General features: G+C 48.9%; 1 protein-coding gene and 1 non-coding gene across 2 annotated transcripts; one reads left to right on the forward strand and one right to left on the reverse strand.

Annotated features, from left to right (window-relative positions):
* Window positions 1-3,182: 3,182 nt before the first annotated feature.
* On the reverse strand, window positions 3,183-16,129 carry LACTBL1 (lactamase beta like 1). Its single transcript, XM_069035015.1, has 7 exons — window positions 16,094-16,129; window positions 15,841-15,985; window positions 13,437-13,546; window positions 10,878-11,035; window positions 9,255-9,502; window positions 6,056-6,161; window positions 3,183-4,225 (listed from the first exon to the last, which is right to left on the reverse strand). Exons 2-7 carry the CDS (start codon window positions 15,944-15,946, stop codon window positions 3,247-3,249), a joined length of 1,707 nt encoding a protein of 568 aa, XP_068891116.1. The 5' UTR covers window positions 15,947-15,985; window positions 16,094-16,129; the 3' UTR covers window positions 3,183-3,246.
* Window positions 9,969-10,042, forward strand: TRNAN-GUU (transfer RNA asparagine (anticodon GUU)). Its single transcript has one exon. It is a non-coding gene; the product is annotated as a tRNA-Asn (tRNA).
* Window positions 16,130-20,448: the final 4,319 nt, after the last annotated feature.

Raw genomic sequence — 20,448 nt, forward strand, 5'->3', positions numbered from 1 at the left:
ACAAAGAGCTGTTAAAGCTGGTGTAAAACACCTGCTAATTGAGTCGGGTCACCCCTGGTCACAGAGCTGGTTCTGCTCTTCTCAGGATGCTGTTTAGGCAAAAAGTGACAAAAAGAAGTTTGGACTCAGGATTGTGACTGGCTGCTCTCCATGAGTGACTGGACCACCCAGAATTCCACCTTGTCCTGTCTGCCACGCATGGCCTCTCCCAAATCCTCTGTACAGATCTTCTGAGGTCCTTCTTTCCCCCTCTGTGTCAGGGAAGGGTTCTCCTGCCCACACAGAGCTCTTGTTCACCTTCCCAGGGTGAGCTGGACTTTGGGGAGATAAGCTTTGCTGCAGCTCAGGAAATTAACTTGACTCAGGAGTGGCAAAGAGCACAATTTGCTGTTAATGAGAATGAATTAGAGCCCCCAAAATGTTGGTGAACAGGTGTGAGGGTGACTCACTAGAAAAGACTTGTTGGTGTCTGCATTTCTGATGGAAAACTAAACCATATCCAGCTCTCCATCACACAGATGGAGGTTGTCCAGTCTGGGGTTTCCTCCCGGCCAGCGAGTGACATGGGATATAAATCCTAATTTTTCTTGGAAGCTTTTGAGGGTAAACAATCAATTCTTTTGTGTCAAAGAAAGAAGAACAGCCCCACACTGGCTCATAGTCCTCACTCAAAAGAACCAGAATTAGAGAACTCCACAATCTTGCAATCAGACATCCCATCCCATGGGCTTGGCTGTGTCAGAAATGTCACGGCAGTGATATTGTCCCCAGGAAATCAGCACCAAATGTGCCTGCACTCATCCCTCTGGGCATGACCACACAGGACAGGGCATTTCCATAGGTTTTATTGCTGTTGCTATAGCCCAGACTAAATACTTGAGCATATGGGGTTGTGCAAGGTGTGGGATGTGATCATCTACAAAGTCCAAGAGGAAACCGACACAGAAGCAACTCTGTAAGGCAAGGTTTGCATGGTTCCATGTGCTGATCAGGGAACTGAAATTATCTGAGAAAAGGCAGGGAATTTCTGGGCTTTCAGTCTCTCTACTCAAAACTGAAGCCGAAGAACAGCCCGCAGAGTGAAAACGCTGAGAGAACCAGTGAGAAGGGAGCAGAGAGGGGTTTTTTCTCATCCTCTCTGAGACATGTCCACGTCCAAGAATCTGTGGACAAGCAGCCAGAAGGATGTTGCTCTGCAAGAGGATCCACCTCATACCAGAACATGCACTTGGAAGGGTCTTTGATTGTGCAGGTTTCTATAACCCCTTGTGCAGTGCCCCTGTCACGCTTCCCTCTGGATTTCCATGCTGTGCAGCCTCTGCCATGCCCTGCAGTTTGGGTATTCACTTTAAGGTCAGAACTATCCTGCCCTGCCCTTCTGCTTGCTTTTGTTTCATCTCCAGCCAGGGCTGCAAACACAATATCCCCTAATTTTGAAGAGGCATTGAGGAGCCAGGACTGTGCAGTTGTGATGGTTCTGTCTGCCCTCATGTCTGACACTGTCCCCATCACAGTGAGGTGGTGCTGGCCATTGGCAGCACAGAGTCACTGATTCACTGAGGCTGGAACAGACCTTCAAGGTCATCGAGTCAAACTGTTCTCCCAGCACTGCCAGGGCCACCACTAGACATGTCCCCAGGTGCCACATTCACACATCTTTTGAACACCTCCAGAGATGGTGACTCCACCACTGCCCCATTCCAATGCCTGAACACCCTTTCTGAGAAAAAAATTTCCCAATATCCAACTTAAACTTCCCTTGGTGCAACTTGAGGCCGTTTCCTCTTGTCCTGTCCCTGTTCCCTGGGAGCAGAGCCTGACCCTCGCCTGGCTGCCCCCTCCTGTCATGGAGTTGTGCAGAGCCACAAGGTCCCCCCTGAGCCTCCTTTTCTCCAGGCTGAGCCCTTTTCCCAGCTCCCTCAGCTGCTCCTGGTGCTCCAGCCCCTTCCCAGCTCTGTTCCCTTCTCTGGACACGCTCCAGCCCCTCCATGTCTTTCTTGTCGTGAGGAGCCCAGAACTGACCCAGGATTCAAGCTGGGGACTCACCAGTGTCCAGCACAGGGAGGCAGTCACTGCTCTGGTCCTGTGGTCACACCATGGCTGGGAGGGGCCAGGTGCTATTGGCCTTCTTGGCCACCTGGGCACATCTGGGCTCATGTTCAGCCACTGTCACCAACACCTCCAGGGCCTTTTCCTCCCAGGCAGGTTTCCAGTCACTCTGCCCCACACCTGGAGCACTGTCTGGGGTTGGTGTGACCCATATGCCCTGTCCTGCCTGCCTTGGCAGGGAGTGGGCACAGGAAGGGATAACAACATGCATCAGTGGCTCTGTAGGTGCAGGGGCACTGTCCCCAAGGTGGTGCTCCCCAGGCTGAGGCACTTTTCCTCAGCATCTGCACTCCCAGCTGCAGAAACACAGTGGGTGTGTTTGCATCCAGACATCCTGCCCAAAACACACAGAAAGGTTCCCATCCATTCCTGAACTTCCACACCACGCTCACACTTTCCTGGATACTGAGACAGTCACAGAGCTGAGTCCAGCTGGAACATCTCAGCTTATGTTCCTGTGCCCCTGTTCACAGAAGTGAGCTTCGGCTTCGACACTGCTCCAACATCCTTTGAAGGAACAGCACTTCTGCAGCAATCTAAGGAGCCAAGACAGAACCACATTGCTCTGCACTTTTAAAGTTTATGACCCAGGAAAGAAACAGACCCTCACATCCCAGGAATCCCAAGTGGAGCCTGGTGTCAGACTGGTGCCATTTTTCAGCACATAATGCTTTTGGCAAACCCAGATAAAGGATCTTGTTTGTGATAGACAGGCTCCCGAAAAACCCTGGAAAAATCCTTGGACTGATGAAGAGACATTTTCTGAGAGCCCAGGGAATTGTCAGCCCTTTGATGATAGCAGTTTGTCACCACAGTGGTCATCAAATAGACAATATAAGAGTGGACTCTTCAGTGCTTGCTTTTTTTTATGCCATCCAAACACATCCATCCAGCACATTCCCACCTCTTTTTCCTGCAGGCATCTCCAGGTGCCAGCTGGCCTGTTGTGCACTGCTGGGGGCCAATGACAAGTCATTAAAGTTGTCCTAGAAGTGGGAAGGATTTGTTCGGCAAACGAGTCATTTGCCACCATCCTTCCCTTTTGAATGGCATCCACAAAGCCTCACAGGCAGGAGAGTCTGGTAAGACACAGATTTGGAGCCAGCTCCCAGGAGTGGTGGGAAGAGCAAGGAATGTTTAGCTGTAGAACACGGGCTTGCGCAGGACACGCACCACGTTGTAGGTGTTCAGCCCCGGGGCGTCAAAGCCAGGGGACAAACCCTTGCGGTCGAAGGGGTAGAAGTTAAAGAGCTGCCCATTCTGGGTCTCCAGCGAGATGGAGGCAGAGCCCAGGTGCAGAACACATGGGAACTCCTTGTCAAAAACGACTTGGAAAACACGATCTTCCAGGTGGTGGAGCTTGATTGTCCTATACTTTTCAGGGATCAGCTCTTCCACATGAGGCCCAAACTGCTGCATGACCAGCACCCCACCAATTCCAACTTTGATCTCATAGAAAGTCAGGTTGGAATAGGTGTAGTAGCCAACATAAGGGATTGGGTTTGGAGGAGGAACCAAGCTTTTGTCGGCCTCTCTGAACGCCGTCTCCATGGCAGGGATGAGATACTCGTATGTCTGAGTCACAATGTCCCCACCCTGAGGTCTGGGCCCTGCCATCAGCACGATGAAGCTCAGGCGGAGCTTGGGGATGAGAGAGAAGGTTGCTGAATAACCATCGAGGTCCCCATCCTTCCTGATGACATCGTATCCCAACTGCTCGTTAATCTCCCAGGGTGTGCCCGTCTTGTTAGCAAAGTATTCAACGGAGCACTTGAACAGGGGCGTCAGCATCGTCTTCACCGTGTCGGGCTCGAGCAGCCGGCGGTGGTAGGTGCCCAAGAAGACCATGGCCAGCTTGGCCAGGTCAGCAGCTGTGGAGTACATCTGGCCAGAGGGCCGGTACCAGCCCAGGTCGTAAAGCGGGGCCGGCTGCTGGCTGCCGTAGAAGCCCACAGCCATCTGGGAGCGGATGGGCGCCGTGATGTCGAAGCCGGTGTCCTCCATGCCCAGGCGCTCCAGGATGTTCTCTGAGATCCAGCGCTGGTACTGCCCGTTGGCTGCGTGGTCAGCCAGCACATGGGCCATCAGGGAGAAGGCCAGGTTGCTGTAGTGGCATCTGGGAAGGAAGAGGAATATATTGGGATCAGCTGTTCATCAGTGATAAGCAAAACCAGTGGCTGGGTCTCTCTTCTTTAGGGAAAAATTCACATTTTATAGAATGACAGATGAAGGAGAGACAGAGAAAAGCTGCGTGTAGTTGCCAGGATTTGTTGTTAAATCAAGAAAGAGAAATGTTTTATGGGAACATCAGCAGAGCTGTTTAACCCTGATGTGCAGAGAGAGCTGGAGATGGAAAAGAGAAAAACCCCTCTGTATTTGCATAACCTGACTTGCTGTTTATAATTGTTCACCATCCATTCTTTCTAAGAGCAGTGTGGAGAGTTCCAGGTGCTCGCCCTAAAGGTCTCAAAATCCCAGGTAAACCTCTTTGGGGATTTGCCTTGGGATAATCACTTAGATACCTAAGCTACCTTAAGATGGTAAAAGCACTTAAAGAGCACATAAAAGCCCACAAAGCAGCATCCAGCAACGTGGAGTCATTAAAGAAACCTGAGTGCTCCAGTCTTTAATATCCATCAAGTGATTGAAGTCTTTACACTTGAATGAAGTTTAATGGCATGAAGACATGAAGGGGCATTTTTTTAAAACACATTTTCAAAATTCATTTTATTTTCAACCCTGTTGGTTTTTTTTTTTTAATTGTGTGAAGCCACACATCTAATTAAGGCCTATTTAGATCACAAATTTGTACCACTTCAACCTTTTCCAACTCATTTAGTTGAATAAAAGCATGATGAGCATATCTATTCTTACCCTAAGAATAAATGCATTCTGTATGTAAAACCTTGTATCTGAAATGGAGCTGAATTTCAACACACAAAAATACGTTAAAACATCTGTATCAGTGAATGGGAACTTCCTTTGGGAAGAATGATCTGTTAGCTGGGAAGTATAACAAAAAACAAGGACAGAGACTGAAAACTATCAACATACCAATTAATAAGACACTGGGAGACTATGAGGGTATGTCCCTATTTATGTTTGTGGGGATCATTGAGATACCAATAGAGATAAGTTTCAATAAAGATATAAAAATACCAGAGAAGATGATGATATTGAAATCCTAAAATCCTTTAAGGAATATCTGTTGTAGCCTCCTACATGGTGTGGGACAGAACAAACACAAGTGACCGTGGTAGATCCTTGGCCATCCTGGGTAAATTATTTCAGACCGTAGTTAATTCCCGAACAATTCTTAGAAAGTTTCTTCCCAGTTAGTCTGAATCATTTCCCTCATCTGCTGTCCACTGGATCCTGTGGGGAAGTGTCCAAGTCCAGGTTGGACAGGGCTTGGAGCAACCTTGGATAGTGGAAGGTGTCCCTATCCATGGCAGAGAGGTGGAAAAAGATGATCTTTGATGTCCCTTCCAACCCAAATCAGTCTGGGATTCTATGATTCCATGGTATTTTTGAGTGCAACCCAGGTAAGAGACTTTTAACAGGCTACAGGAACTGTAACAAGCATTCATAGACCTTTTAGATAATTTAGAGACACACAGCTCACCACAGACATGATTTTAACTGAAATCTGTGATGATTTAAACTGTTTAAATTAAAGTGCCTTCCCACTTTTGAAAACCTGCATCATTTAAGGTTCATGAAATGAATGATAGCAGTTAACTTGGCTCATCTGGGCTTAAAAAATTAAATGCAACCCTGACACCTCCAACAGTCACTTTTTTCTGCCTCTGACAGGTTTGTAGGGAGATGGCTGAAGCTCCCTTTGGGAATGGCTGCCTTTTAGCCACTGGCCATGGAGGCTGGGAATGAGGCTGAGAGTGGAGAACACATCCAGACCAAAAGCTCCTAAATGAAGGTATCTGACCTGGTTCCTGGGTCAGCCACCAAGACGTCATCTTTGAGCAGCGCGAGGGCATCCTGTGTGTTGCCCTTCCAGAGCAGGCTGGTGGATCGCAGCCTCCTGGGCAGACCTGTGCCGTGGGAAAGGGAGAGAAAGAATGGAAATGATGGCTCTGGTGAAGAGAGAACAAAGGCAAGATTCAATGGCAAAGTGGAAGCACCAGTGGTGGACACGAGAGCTCTGGAGACACAGCAAGGGCCTGCTCCTGCCAAGCTGCAGGACATGGCATCAAGTAATGGGCTCCCGACTCTGGGTTACACAAGTCCTACCCCAACATTAACTCTGGGCTGCTGCATCTCTGTGAAAATGCCTCGATGAATGATGGAAAATATCCTGGATCTCCAAGTGTGGTTTGGAAGAGAGGGGCAGAAGGGGTGTTGGGGAATCCCTGTCTGTATTTCCACGTGACTGCATTCCCTTGACTACAAATGTGTTTAACAGTCCCTTTTAACAGGATTTCATTCTTTACGCTTCACCACAGAGGGCCTAAACTTCTCTGGACAACTCCAGGCTTGGCCTAAAGTATTTTTATCTTCCCCCTCCTCTATATCAACATTTATTTAGGGTTTCAAAATATAGAAAAAACCAAGGTTCTTTCCACTTTTAATTATTCAGGGTTTCTAAAGGTAGAAAATAATTAAGTTCTTTTCACTTTTAATTCCTCACTGAACATGGATTCCCTAAAATCTTTTGATCAGTACTTTTTAAATCACCCCAGCTCCTCTGCACAGGATCGAAGGCTTGTCTAGGCCAGAACTTGGACTACTTTTGGAATGGAATCCTTGCTGCTTGCTTTGATGTGGAGGTTTGGGAGGAAATTGGGAAACTCATGTTTTTGACAGAAAAACATCTCACAGCTGTGTGCTCAGTGACCACATCTTTATCATGGGTTCACTAAGGTTGGGAAAGCCCTCCAAGATCATGGAGTCCAACCATTAACCTAGCACTGTCATGTCCACCACTAGTCCATGTCCCCAAGTGCCACATCCCATGTTTTTTGAACAGCTCCAGGGATGGTGACTCTACCACTGCCCTGGGCAGCCTGTGCCAATACTTCACAACCCTTCCTGTGAAATTTTTTTCATAATATCTGATCTAAACCTCTCTTGGTACAACTTGAGGCCTTTTCCTCTTGTCCTGCGTCCTGGCAAAGCTGAATGAGGCCCCATTCTTTTGTGGCAGCAGCACTTGGTTTTCTCAGCTGGCCTGAGCTTGGTGTTTGAGCTGGAGTGAGAGCACTGCTTCTGCCCCTGCTCTGGGGCTATTTGTGCAGCTGTGTGACCAGATAAGAGAAGCACTGATGTCTTCCAGTGGACAGTGGGCTCCTTCATTATGAACTTGCCCCAATGGTAGCGAAGAAAATTTTGGAGCAGTGGGAGAATTCACCAGCTCCATGACAGCAGTGCAGTGTCTCCTTGAGGTTCATTGGAAATGATAAACCAGAGCATAATATAATCCAGAGTCATTGATTTCTACCTCATAGGCTGCTAATTGTTGTGACAAGCACGTTGTTAATAATTTACAATCGCATCCCATCCTGTCATTCGTGTGGATTTGAAAATCGCAGTCTTAACAAGCTGGAGCTTCCCTCCAGCAATGGGCCTGTCGAGTGCTGAGGAGAAAAACCTTTGGAGTTACTTTTGTAATATGCAATGGAGAGACCAGATAATGAGGATCTATTACAGATCAGTTTCCACTAGAAGTATTCAGATGAAACCCACTTTACAATGTGTCATGCCGTGGCTTTGATCCTGGTGCTAAGCAGAACTTATTCCTTTTTGGGGTTTGACACACAGCAAAGGGAAAGTGGAACCGGAACGTTCCTTTGATTTGTGGTTGCGATTTTGAAACCGTGCATCTCCTTCTCCTGAATTGTTAGGGTCCAAGGGTTGGTGTGGTCCTGCTGGGGTGGTCTGGGAAATTTGGGCCACATTCTAAAATCCAAAAATACATTAGAACATAAAAGGACCTGAGCAGGGGCACAAATCCAGCACAGTGATGGAAGCAATGGAAGGGCTGCACAGTACCAGGAGTTATGCCATGACCAGGTACCCTTTTGACTTATGCTCCTTACAACATTTCTGAGGTGCACTTCACACCTCCCTGGGTGAAAGGAGCAGTCAGAGCAGCTTCAGGTGCTCATGTGTCAGAGGGGACCAGGCACAGTTGATGCCCCTGAAGACAACATCAAGCTGGATAGAGCCACACCTTGTCTGCAGGGAGAGTGGCTGGGCAGGGATGTGGCCGCTGGCCACTTTGGGTTGTTTATCTGCTTCTTTCCAGGTTTCAGTATAATTCAGTTTTGAGGGGCCCTCATTTCCATATTGGCTTGCTTCAGCTTATGCTGTATCCCATCCTGAGGTCCTGCAAGTTGCAGACATGCTATTTTGATTTTAGGTCCTAATTTTAGGGCATTTATTCCAGTCTGGAATAATGCAAGGGTTACAGAGATTAACCAAAATACCACGTGTGATATCAGCACACTCTTTTTGGCCATTACATTTTATAATTCCTCAGTCAAGTATTAGCAGGTTTGTTTCTGAGAAAGGTTAAAGTTCTTAGTCCTGCGAGCTCCTTCTCCCTTAACATATGAATTCCTCAATTCTGAAGGTAGCAGCAGATTAACACTCCTCTGACAGCAAGTGCCAAGCTATTAATAGCCCAGGAATCCCGGATCAGGAACCACACTGACAGCTAAATTTAGCTCAGCAATCAAGGTCTTTCTATTCAAAGCAAAGAGATTTGACCCTCAACTCTACATCTCAGAAAAATGAGAGCACTCGGGACTGGAGTACAAAACAGTGTTGTGCAATTGGAGCCTGATTTCATGGTACCGAGGAGAAAGGAGTCTGTGTTCACCTGAAAGGAATCTGTGGTCACCTGAAAGGAATCTCTGGTCACCTTGCAGGGGAATAAAACCTCCTCATCTCAGCCCTTGTCCTCGCAGGTGTCCTGGACAAGAGTTCCCTTTGAGCACTCCATGAAGTTGCTGACACCCTGCTTCCAAGGGCCCTGCCTGATCCCTGTGAAGTGCACGGTGCGGGGTCCAGACTGGGGAGCAGCAACCCAGCAGCCTTGTTTTATTCCTGGAATATGATCTGCTCTCTCTGTGGGGTCTTTCCAGGGTCACAGAGGCCCAGGGACACGCAGGGAGCTGCCTCACCTGAGAGCTGACTGGCCATTCTGCGCAGGGTGACCGGGGATGGCTTCAGTGGCATCGAGCCTTTTTCCAAAAAAACCAGCCCGTCCGCTGTGTATCTCTGCTCTGAGTCCTTGAGCCTCCCCAGAGGGTTCTTAATAACAAAGTTCTGGGCATAACGCTCCAATGGGTCATCAAGGGACGTGACTTTTCCTTCCTCCCACATCTTGTACAACATAATGGTGGGGAAGATCTTGGAGACGCTGGCAATTCTGTTGGGGAAGAAACATTTGGAGAAATTTAGCATTAAGAAGCCCATGAATCAAGGAGAAAGAAGGTCAGCACATGAGATCACCGTGGTTTTACGTGCGACACCTTTGCTCGTTCCAGAGGGAATGCCTAAAATACAGGTAGGAAGTTTGAATTAATATGCTTAAATTTGAATCTTTATAGACTGCAGCATAACCTCTGTCTGTCCCCGGCAGTGCAGTGGGCTGCAGATCTCTTTCTATTCACTTGACATTCATAAAATGGCGTAAATTGCAAATTACTGCTTAGTAAATACCATAAAAACTCTCAAGTAGTTTATTGGAATTTTAAAGGTTAAAATCACAGAATCGCTTAGGTTGGAAAAGACCTTTAAGATCATCGAGTTGGACCATTTACCCAGCACTGCTGGGCCCACACCAGACTGTCCCTAAATGCCAGATAGCCACAGTTTTTGGGTCTATCCAGGCCGTCCCTGTGGCGCAATCGGTTAGCGCGTTCGGCTGTTAACCGAAAGGTTGGTGGTTCGAGCCCACCCAGGGACGTGGAACTAGCCCATGGCAGGGGGTTGGAACAAGACCTTGAATGTCCCTTCCAACCCAAATCATTCAATGATTCTGGAAGGAAAATAGCAGGAGGTCATTTTACCATTATACAGATGGGGAAGAACAGATAATCACAGCTGCCGAAACTTTCCAAAATTGTTCATTATGAGGACACAATTTTATAGTCAGAGTGCAGCCCGTGTTTCTCAGATAACACAGTTACAGTTCACTGAAAGTTGGTCTTTAGAGAAAGGAAGCATTTCCTTCATCTCTTTTTTTTTTGGTTTTTAGCTCACATTAAGAGCTTGATTCTGTCTTAACCTAAAATATAACGACCAATATGACTTTGACTTCACTGGGACGATGAATAAGTTTGTGGGTCTACTTTATGTGTTCAGTAGATATTCACCCCAAACATCAGTTTTTCCTAAACTGATGTCTATTATTATTTTTGTAAATCCGGTGGCACTGTCTCCTCTCTGTTCTCCAAATCTGTGCCATCTCTTGGTCTTCAGGTTTGTGCCCTGGACGTGAAGCCATTCCCGTGTAAGGAGCAGTATGTTTCAGGTTCTTTAGGGTCATTGCCATTCCAATTAAAAATATTGTCAGAATTAAATGAAAAAATACATAAATAAATCCAAAGCGTCTCAGTAAGCCACCAGCATGTAATAATCTAGGAACTTGCTGTAGCATTGTCTCACAAAGTTCCAGCAAAAGCCAGCAGAGGTTCCTGCATGGACCAGCAGTTTGTGACGACATCTCTGTTCCCAGATATCGGCTCTCCATAGGGGTATCCGCCCTTTCCTGGCTCTCACAGCCGTGCCAGGTGTCTCACCTGTAGATGGTGTATTCGTTGGGCAGCCCTGAGGTGGGGTCGGAGCCGTTCTTCTTCCCGAAGTTGCCCGTCCAGAGCACGGTGTCGTTGTAGATGACGATGGCCGACATGGCTGGCAGGCCGGAGTTGTGCATCTTCTGCCGCAGCATCAGATCCACCTGGGAAAGGAAGGGAGATCATGAGCATCCAAAAGAAGAGTCTTATAATGCTTCCAGTCTGTACTGGGCAGTAGAAAGCCCAGACCATCAGCCCTTGTTACTCCCAAGCACTCGAGAGTGATCCTGTGAGTGGTGTTTTGGCAAAAAGAAGTATTTTAAATGTTTATCTGTTTCTTAGAATTGCTTCTGTTGAGTTATCCTGTGTCCTTTTTCAGTCTACATGTCCACTGTGTGCTCATGCTTGTAATATTTATGATTAAAACCAAACACCAACGCGTAATAACTGTAATTTCTTCTTTTTTAATTTGTATTCTGCACATCTGTTCTTTGCACTGGTATTTTAGGGCTAAAGATGTATGAGAGAAAGACTTTTCAGATATCCCACGACATTTCTAATGCCATGAAACACCCTGGAGCTTGGGCTCCTGTTTAAACCACAACCTGAGGAACAGCTCTGAGTAACTGAAGGGCTGTGATTGCTCCTGGCTCCCTGCTGTGCCAGGGCTGTGCAGAACCCCTCATCCAGCTGTGTCCCACCCACCTCTGCAAGCAGAATGAATCAATCTCGCCCTTTTGTGACTTTTTCAAAGCTCTGTCCTCATCTTGCACATATCATTTGCATTTTCAGGCACCCGTTTTGTTTTGCACACTGTGGTTAAGACATAAGAAATGCTCTTCCAGACCCAGCACTTGAGACAAGAGAAGCCAAGCTGAGCCATGTCCTTGGAATCTCTTCACTGGATGGCCAGGGGAAGGGCACTGAGAGCCACAAGTGGAAACATCCAGCTTGTGTCCAGCCGTTCTGTTGGAGTCCTTTGCCCTCCCTCGCCATGGACCAGTGGCCCATCTGGTACATCTGTAGATGTGTACATCTGGTGCACCAGCACCTCCTGAGAAGGGTCTGGGCTCACAGAGACCATGGAAAAGGACTTTGGACAAGAGCCTGGAGTGCCAGGACAAGAGGGAATGGCTTCCCATTGCCAGAGGGCAGGGTTAGATGGGATATTGGGAAGGAATTCTCCTCTGTGAGGGTGGGGAGGCCCTGGCACAGGGTGCCCAGAGAACCTGTGGCTGCTCCTGGATCCCTGGCAGTGTTCAAGGCCAGGTTGGACAGGGCTTGGAGCAATCTGGGCTAGTGGAAGGTGTTCCTGCCCATGGCAGGGGTGGGACTGGATGAGCTTTAACATCCTTTTCCAACCCATGTGGCTCTAAGATTCATTCCAACAATCATGGTCCTCCTTTTCTCAGAGAGAGTCTGTCCTTTACACCTGCCTGGACCTGCAGGAAATTGACAGAAATAAGAGATGCTCTTCAAGATTCCAGGTACAGGCAGAAACTTTGTAAAAGTGGATGTGAAGTGATGAGAATTGAAATTCAGTGTGGATAAAGCCATGTGTGTGCAGGGAAACTGCCCAAAGCTGGTCCTGAGCTCTCAGGAAGAAGACCCCAGGGCTGAGGTGGATGTTCCTATGGAAACATTTGCTCAATGCCTTAAGGCAGAAAAAAAGGCAAATAAAATAGGAGGGATTATTAGAGAAGTAACATAAAATATATTTTTTTCACTGTATGAATCCCTGATGCATTTGCATGTTGAATATTGTTCACAGTGCTGATTGCCTTCTACTTGTGAGAAGGAGACAAGTGAGAGAGAGAGCAGGTGATAGGGGCCTAAAAATCGGGAATGTCCTGTCAGAGAACGACTGTCCTTATGGTCCAGACAGTCAGGGCATGTTGCAGTATTTCCTTAGAGCACATGGAGCCTGCCAGAAGTTCAGGCAGTGCTAAATGTCAGGTCCACCTCATACTGAGGATATACTGACAGTGAATCGCACCCTCTTTCATTCAACTTCCGGTCTTCTTCCCCTTCCCCTTCCCCTTCCCCTTCCCCTTCCCCTTCCCCTTCCCCTTTCCCCTTTCCTCTTTCCTCTTTCCCCTTCCCCTCCACTTCCTTCTCAGGAGTTACATACAAACATTTTTTTAATTTTTAAACTGAGGCTTGGGGAAAGCCAGCAAAGCAAGAAAATCAGGATTGGCACTGGCTGATGAATTGGAACAAGGGAGAACCTGAGCCAGGTACTCTCCAGGACATGAAGGCTGCCTCATAATGCACCAGGTGCCAAGAGCCACCATTTCGTGCTGGTGGAAACTCACCAGGCCTTCTGATGGACAAGTGATGATGTTTGTCCATCCCAGCTCACTCTCTGGGCAAGAGAGCTGCTCACTGACCTGTTCACTGAAGGAGTTTTACACATCCATTTCTAGGTTCACGCGTTCTCCCCCTCCTCAGTTCCCCACCTCCTTCCCCAGGGATGTTCAGGGACAAAATCCACCATCTCCCCTGTACCCCTGGAGAAAAGCAGCCAAGAGCTGTGTGTCCCTCTGGTCCCTCCTCCCCACAGACCTTCTCCAACGCTTCCTTCAGGATGGGGAGGGGGTGGTCCAGCGGGACTGGCTCAGGATAGCGGGGACACATCTGCACAGCTTCTGACCTCACCTCCATCACAGACGGACCTGGAAAACAGTTTAGGGTGACACAGGGGCCTTCAACAGACACGTGGACAAGCTTTAACCTCACCCAGCAGCCACCACAAGCTTTCTTGCTTGCGTTGGCCTAAGGGACGCTTCTGCACAGGGAAGGGACAACCCCAAATTATTTCTGTCTCGTGTAAAACAGCAGCACCGTGCCCTGTTATTGCTTATTCCAACGTGGGATGGACATGGGATGGACATAGGATATACTTCAACTAACTCGGCTGATGCCTTTTCCTGGTCTTAAAATCAAGAGTCAGACACGGTTAGAAGGGAAAAAGGGATTTTACCTTGGTATTTATTTTAAGGATCCTTAGGTGCACACGCCCAGGTCGAATGCACCGAAATGCACCCCGCAATGCCCACCCCCAAAAGATCTGGTATAACATTATAGGTGTTACTAATTAGCAGATCTATCAAAGATTCCCCAATGAGAGGCTCGAGTGAGCCCCTCTCCCCACGGAACCTTCCCCTGGATGGTTCTATCTTGGTTTACAGAATGTGTTCTGGAGGGGACCTTGGGGTCTGGGACACACTGATCCCTAACTACGAAGCCTCCAAAATGTTGAGTCTCTCAGCTGAACAAACAAGTCCAAGAATGTAGGCAAAAAGCACTGAGAATACAGAAGTTGTAAAAAAGGTATAACAGGGTATAAGGTATAAAAGAAAAGGCAAAAAATCTTCATGGTGTCAACCTGGGAGAGTAAAGAACTGGGGCTGCAGAAGACTCTGGGGTGCCTGGCAGTGGGTTTAGCCCCCCCTGGAAGGGCCTGCCTGTGTCTAGAAGAACGTCTGAGCTGGAGTTTGAGAGAACAGTGAGCAAGAGTCATCCCTTGTGTATCATCACCTCAGAAGTGGGGGCACGAGTGACCTGTGAGTGCCACCTGAAATCCAGCACCAACAACACTTGGTAGGCCCCACACCTACTCTATTAGTTGCCTCCTGAATCAGCTGCATCCTGCATATCCCACAGACAGCTTCAATTTTTGTGGCCAGAAAAGATCTTTAAACTCAGGGAGAGATGGGAACTCCCTTACTTGGAGGCACTATTTTCCCAGCTGATCCCAAGGTGTTCATAAATACAGCTACCCTGTACAGCTGGGAACAAAATGCCATCTTCTTGCTTACCAGGGGAACATGAAGCATCAGAAATAGGCATGAGGAGAGAAATGGCACTAGGAAGTCATGGAGGTGGACAGAGCCTACAGGCAGCCTGGTACTCTGTGATAAAAATGTGTGGTTTGAAACCTTTTCAGATCTTGGTCTCTGAAATACCTCTGGCATCTTCATCGTGGATTTTATGCCACCTTTCAGCTACTTAAAGCTCTGACGCATTGACACTGTGGATATTTAATCCTTGTGCATTCAGTGCCTTGAGTGGATTGGTTGAGTTTCCTATAATCAACAGAGGAGGCCACGGAGCTGCTCCAAGGGCTGGAGCCCCTCTGGAGCCAGGCTGGGAGAGCTGGGGGTGTTCACCTGGAGAAGAGAAGGCCCCAGGGAGAGCTCAGAGCCCCTTGCAGGGCCTAAAGGGGCTCCAGGAGAGCTGGAGAGGGACTGGGGACAAGGCATGGAGGGACAGGACACAGGGAATGGCTTCCCACTGCCAGAGGGCAGGGATGGATGGGATACTGGGAAGGAATTGTTCCCTGGGAGGGTGGGGAGGCCCTGGCACAGGGTGCCCAGAGCAGCTGTGGCTGCCCCTGGATCCCTGGCAGTGCCCAAGGCCAGGTTGGACGGGGCTTGGAGAAGCCTGGGACAGTGGAAGGTGTCCCTGCCCATGGCAAGGGTAGGATGAGATGGGCTTTAAGGCCCCTCCAGCACAAATCATTCTGTGATTCTGTGGTTCCATGAATTCTAATGTGAATTGGCTTAAGCCAATGCAAAGATTTGGGGAATAGGAAAGGGAGCAAACCCTGAAGCTGAAGCACATGGTAAGGTATGAAACAAAGCCGGTTCTGAACTGGAGTAACTTTTACAACAGAAAAAAACCAAGATAAAGAATCTAAAATAAAATGCCGCCTTAGCAGTTAACCACGGCTCAGCCAGGACTGATGGAGCTTCTCTGGACACCAGCAGAGTGACATGGTACCTCCATCAACCCAGCCTTCACCTCCTCTGTGGCCTTGCACGAGAAAGGAGGAGAAAACTTTATTGCTCTCTGGGCAAATCTGTGTTTGGGGAAGTGCTCTTTGGGGAGAAATGGGAAGAAAGCTTTTCTTAGTCTTCCAAATCCCTGTGCCACACCATGACCAAGGTTAAAACCTACTACTCACTGGGCTCCACCTTGGGGAGGCTGTACTGCCACAGGAAGCAGCCGGTCATGGCCACAGACAGCAGGAAGAGGAAGACAACCAAGACGTGGATCCACTTCACCTCCATGGCAGCGAGTTTGAGGAAGCTTTGGCTGCTGGGTGCCTGCTGGGAATGGAAAAGAAATGGGCTCTGAGAGAGAAAACACCTGTGTGTGTCAGCTGTGAGAGAGGCCCCTGTGCTGGAGAATAAAGCTGCTGCAGGGACAGGACTCACCTGCTCTGGTGGAAGTGTCCCTGCCCATGGCAGGGGTGGAATGGGATGGGCTTTAAGGTCTCTTCAACCCAAACTATTCTGGGATTCTGGGATAATTTCAGTACCATTGCTGCACCAGGGTAGGGTAGACCAGCCCATGTTGGGGTAACTGGAAGCAGAAATGCCTTCCTGGCTTTCAATGAGCTCTGTGAGCCATAACTCTCCTCTCCTCGGTGTTTCTTGTGGAACATCAACCACTCCTTTTGTCTTCTCCCCTCCCTGCAGGTGAAGCTCATCATCCCAGCCTGGCAGGAGTCTCAGTTACAGCTCTCACTTCCTCCCTTCTCAACCACCATGACTTATTCCTGGATATCTTTCCAGCCCCTTTTTCCAGAGTCCAGCATCTGTTCATGGCAGCCACCAGCCAGACCATCTGAGCAGATCCAGCTTTTCTAGATGAATGATGGAATTATTCACTCTGTGCTGCCCTTACCCTTCTCTGTTGTGCCTGCAAATCCCATTCTATCACGTACCATCTGTAAGCTTGGCATTTACAGATGCCATGTTTTGGGAAACTGGCTGATATTTGAGTGTGTGCAGCTCTCACAACACTGGAGACCATCCAGGTTGGTGAGAGAACCAGATCAATGTTGAAGAAAAACAAGGAACAGATGACAAATGAGGAGGTGCCTGAGCCTGAGCTGTGCTCCTTCACTGCCTGCAGGAGGTCAGGAGGGTGCTTTTGAAAGTTTGGCAATTAATGTTATAAAACATATGGCCTGCCATTTGCATCCAATATGCTCCACATTCCTAAGCTGTTTCAGGTTGTCTGGACTCACTTGTAGGATAGACAGATTGAAATATTCCCTTTAGATTTCCACACAGCCCTTTCCCCCCCCTGCTTTTGAGATATGGGATAGTTCATGCAAAAGCTTCTGCAAATCAACTGAGCCTTGTCACTCACAGCCAGGGAATCTGCAGAGCCTCTCCCAGACTCCCACATGACTCTGTGGATCCAGCTGGGTTTCCCAGCCTTCACTGGAACTCTGGGTTGCAGTTCCACTTTCTGCATAATAGCAGAAATATATCACAATTTTTCCTGAAGCCCTTCAGCCTGGTCGGGCATTCCTACAGGAATTTCTGAAAGCAGCTTATATCAGGTTCTTCCCTAACAATTAAAATTCAAGGATGGTTTTAGACTGGGCAGGTGCCTGCAGACCCACTTGCAGCTGAGCCTGCCCGAGCACTCCAGGTCCATATTCCTGCCTGTGGTGTGTTTCTAAATACGGGAATGCCATCCTGACATATTTTTGTTTGGTTATACCAATCTCCCGCAGGGCCTTAGCAGGCAGGAGATCCCATCACTCAAGGAGAAGCCTGTGCTGAGATCTCTTTAATCCCCTTATGCTGGCAGGGCTCAGTGTGAGCTCAAGGATGTCACCTGGGGCTGTTTTCCTGCAGCGAGGAGTGGGACAGGGCCCTCTGCCCTGGAGCGGTCATGGCATGACTTTCTTGGATCTAGTCCCATCTTAACAACATTGACTCCTCCACCAATTTTCAGTTCCTCTGACCCTCCTTCTGCCTCTTTCTTTGCTTCACTGAGAAGCCCTGATTCGCGAGTCCCGAAGAACAAGGTGAGAGGACAAGTATTTTCTGGTGTATTCCTCATCTCCTGGACTCCACACTCCCTGGGCCACTAACTGAGCACACAGATACCAACTTTGAGCTCATCTTTTAGTCCAAACTCATCCTTCAGTCCAAACTCCCCTTTATTTCTTGTGGATCATGAGTGCTCTGAATGGCTCTTTTTCGTTCTCTGCCCTGTGATGCAGTGGGAATGCAAAGAAACCCTGGCAATACTATGGACTAGAGACATGGATCTCTCCTCTATTAATGGGACACCAGACACCCGAAAGTGTGAGAAATATTCATCCACCTGAGGAGATGCTCTACCCTCCAAACTACCTTCCAGGGAAATACCGCTTTCCCCCTGTACTGGGGAGGCTGTCAGGCAAGCAGATGGATAGATGCCTATAAACACTCACACAATTCCCACTCCAGGACCTGTCTGGTCTCACCTTCCTCTGGTTTCCCCTTCACTCCATGTCTCTGTGACCGTCACTGCTCACAGCACAGACACAGCAAGGCAGGGGGAGGGGGATGCTGAGCACTTAAACACATGCAAATGAATGCAAACACATGCAGGAATGAGTGCACACAGCTTCCCGTGGGGAGAGCTTAGCAGTAGGATACATTTTTTTCCCCTGAGCTTTGCAAAATTAGGATGGGGAGAGAAACTGGGGATTCCCCATGGACCACCCAGGTCACTGTCCTGCCCCACCAGGGTTGCTTGGTCAAGGAGCAGCTCAGCACGGATTAGGGAGAGCCAGAAAGACCCCCAGCCCCTCACGTACCATCTCCAGGAGCTGCCTCAGTCCCAAAGGCTGTTGTCCTTCCTCCAGGTGTGTGGGCACCTCAACAGCCCCATCCTGGCCGGCCTCAGCCCTGGGCAGGGGGGAGCAGGAGCCCTCGGCATCTTCCAAAGGCAGCTCCGTGTCACGGGCAGGTGCTACTCTGTCACCGGCTGGAGCGGCCGGGTTTATCTCCCCAAAAGTCCTTCTCCAGCTTTATCTCCCCAGGAGTCCTGCTCTGGGTTTCCCCATCCATTTGGCCCATCCAGGCCTTCCACAGAGTGCTGCTGATCTCCCCCAGGAAAGGAGCTTAGAATGACAGGGACAGGATGGCATTTGCACAGGAAAGTGCCTGAGAGATTGGATGTTAATTCTTCCTAAAGCTTCTGTGCCATGTGTGTGAATCACAGCTGAAACCAGGAGGGCTTCACCATCTATTTATAGCAGCTTCATCTCCTCCTGACATCTGAACAGGAGGCGATTAAGCAGGAGAGGGCCAGTCCCTGAGTGCCTCCAGCCAGCCCCGGGAGCTGCTCGAGGGGAGGGGACGTGGGGAGATAAGCTGGGAGCTCAGGCACTCTCTGGGCTTAATCCTGAACAGCCTCCTGGAGTTCCCTCCCAGTGACAGACAAGGGAGTCATTCCCAGCTCCCAGGCTCACAGGATGGAGGTGGAGCTGGGATTTCTTCCCCCTTATCTGCCGTGCACTCTGAAGTGGGAGGTGAAGGAGGGGATCCTTACCCGCAGCTGTAACCCCTCCATGGCTGCTCAGGTGGCTCTTCTCATCCCCTGAGGTGCTGGTCCCCACAAATAAAGGGCTCATGAACCCCTGCGAAGGAGAGGAACAAGCAGTTGGTGCAGGAAAAAAGCAGAGTCAGAGCAAGGAGGTAACAAAGGCCCGAGTAATGAAGCCCAGCTCAGGTAAGCAGAGCAGCAGGGAGACTGGCTTTGGATAGGGAGATGGGGGTCGGAATGAGGTGATCTTTAAGGTCCTTTCCAACCCAAACCATTCTATGAGATAAAGCACAGTAATCACACAAGGTAAGTCCTCAGCAACACCTTCCCTCTCTCTGCCCCTAGTCTGGCAGCAGCTTGGGTTTACCCCCAAGCTCTGGGACTTCCCATTCCCCTTGACCATCCTCACCTCATCTCCAAACACAAGAAATTGGAGCTTTGAGACCTTCAGGGCTGGCACATTTTCACTGTGGCTCCTCCAAAGGGTCCTTCCAGCCCCCTGCAAGCCTCCTTTGCCTTGTTCCCTCTACACAGCCAACAACACCCCCTTAGCCTTGGGAATCACAGCCACAGCCAAGGGACTGCGTGACAGGATTGGAAGTGCCAAGATAATGCCACCACCACCATCTTTCCCATAAAATCTCCCATAAAATCTCCCTCATCCCTCTACCTGGCAGAGGCGATTCAATCCCCAACCCCCCAAAAAGAGCTCTTACCAGCCTTGCTGCTACCTCCGGCTTCCAGCTGAGGAATTTGGGGCTGTCCTGCAGCTGCAGATGTTAAGAGCTTCTGAAGCACTAATCCAGCTGCCAGCCTCTCTGAGCATGGATTAATAGGTCAGGCCTCACTCCTCCACAAGCAGCACAGCATCTGTCCAGGGATGCAGCCAGAGGGAGGATTGCTGGTGATTTCCTGGCTCCAGCAGTACCGCAGAGTGGAAAACGGGGAGCTGGGGTGTGAGTATCTGTAACATGCTGTGAGCTGGACATGCTCATAATTAATGGATGTATAATATAATATAATATAATATAATATAATATAATATAATATAATATAATATAATATAATATATAAAGTACATCCTGACTGCTCTCCCAAAGAGGAGGCCATGGTTATGCACCCAGTCACGTTCCAGATCCAGGGGGGTTATGCAATTCAGGGGACCTGCCATCCTATTCCTTCTTCAGATCTTCACAGGTAGTGAGGCCATGATGATTTTTTGCCTTTTCTT

This window comes from Aphelocoma coerulescens, chromosome 21, assembly GCF_041296385.1.
Source record: "Aphelocoma coerulescens isolate FSJ_1873_10779 chromosome 21, UR_Acoe_1.0, whole genome shotgun sequence".
Lineage (NCBI taxonomy): Eukaryota > Metazoa > Chordata > Aves > Passeriformes > Corvidae > Aphelocoma > Aphelocoma coerulescens.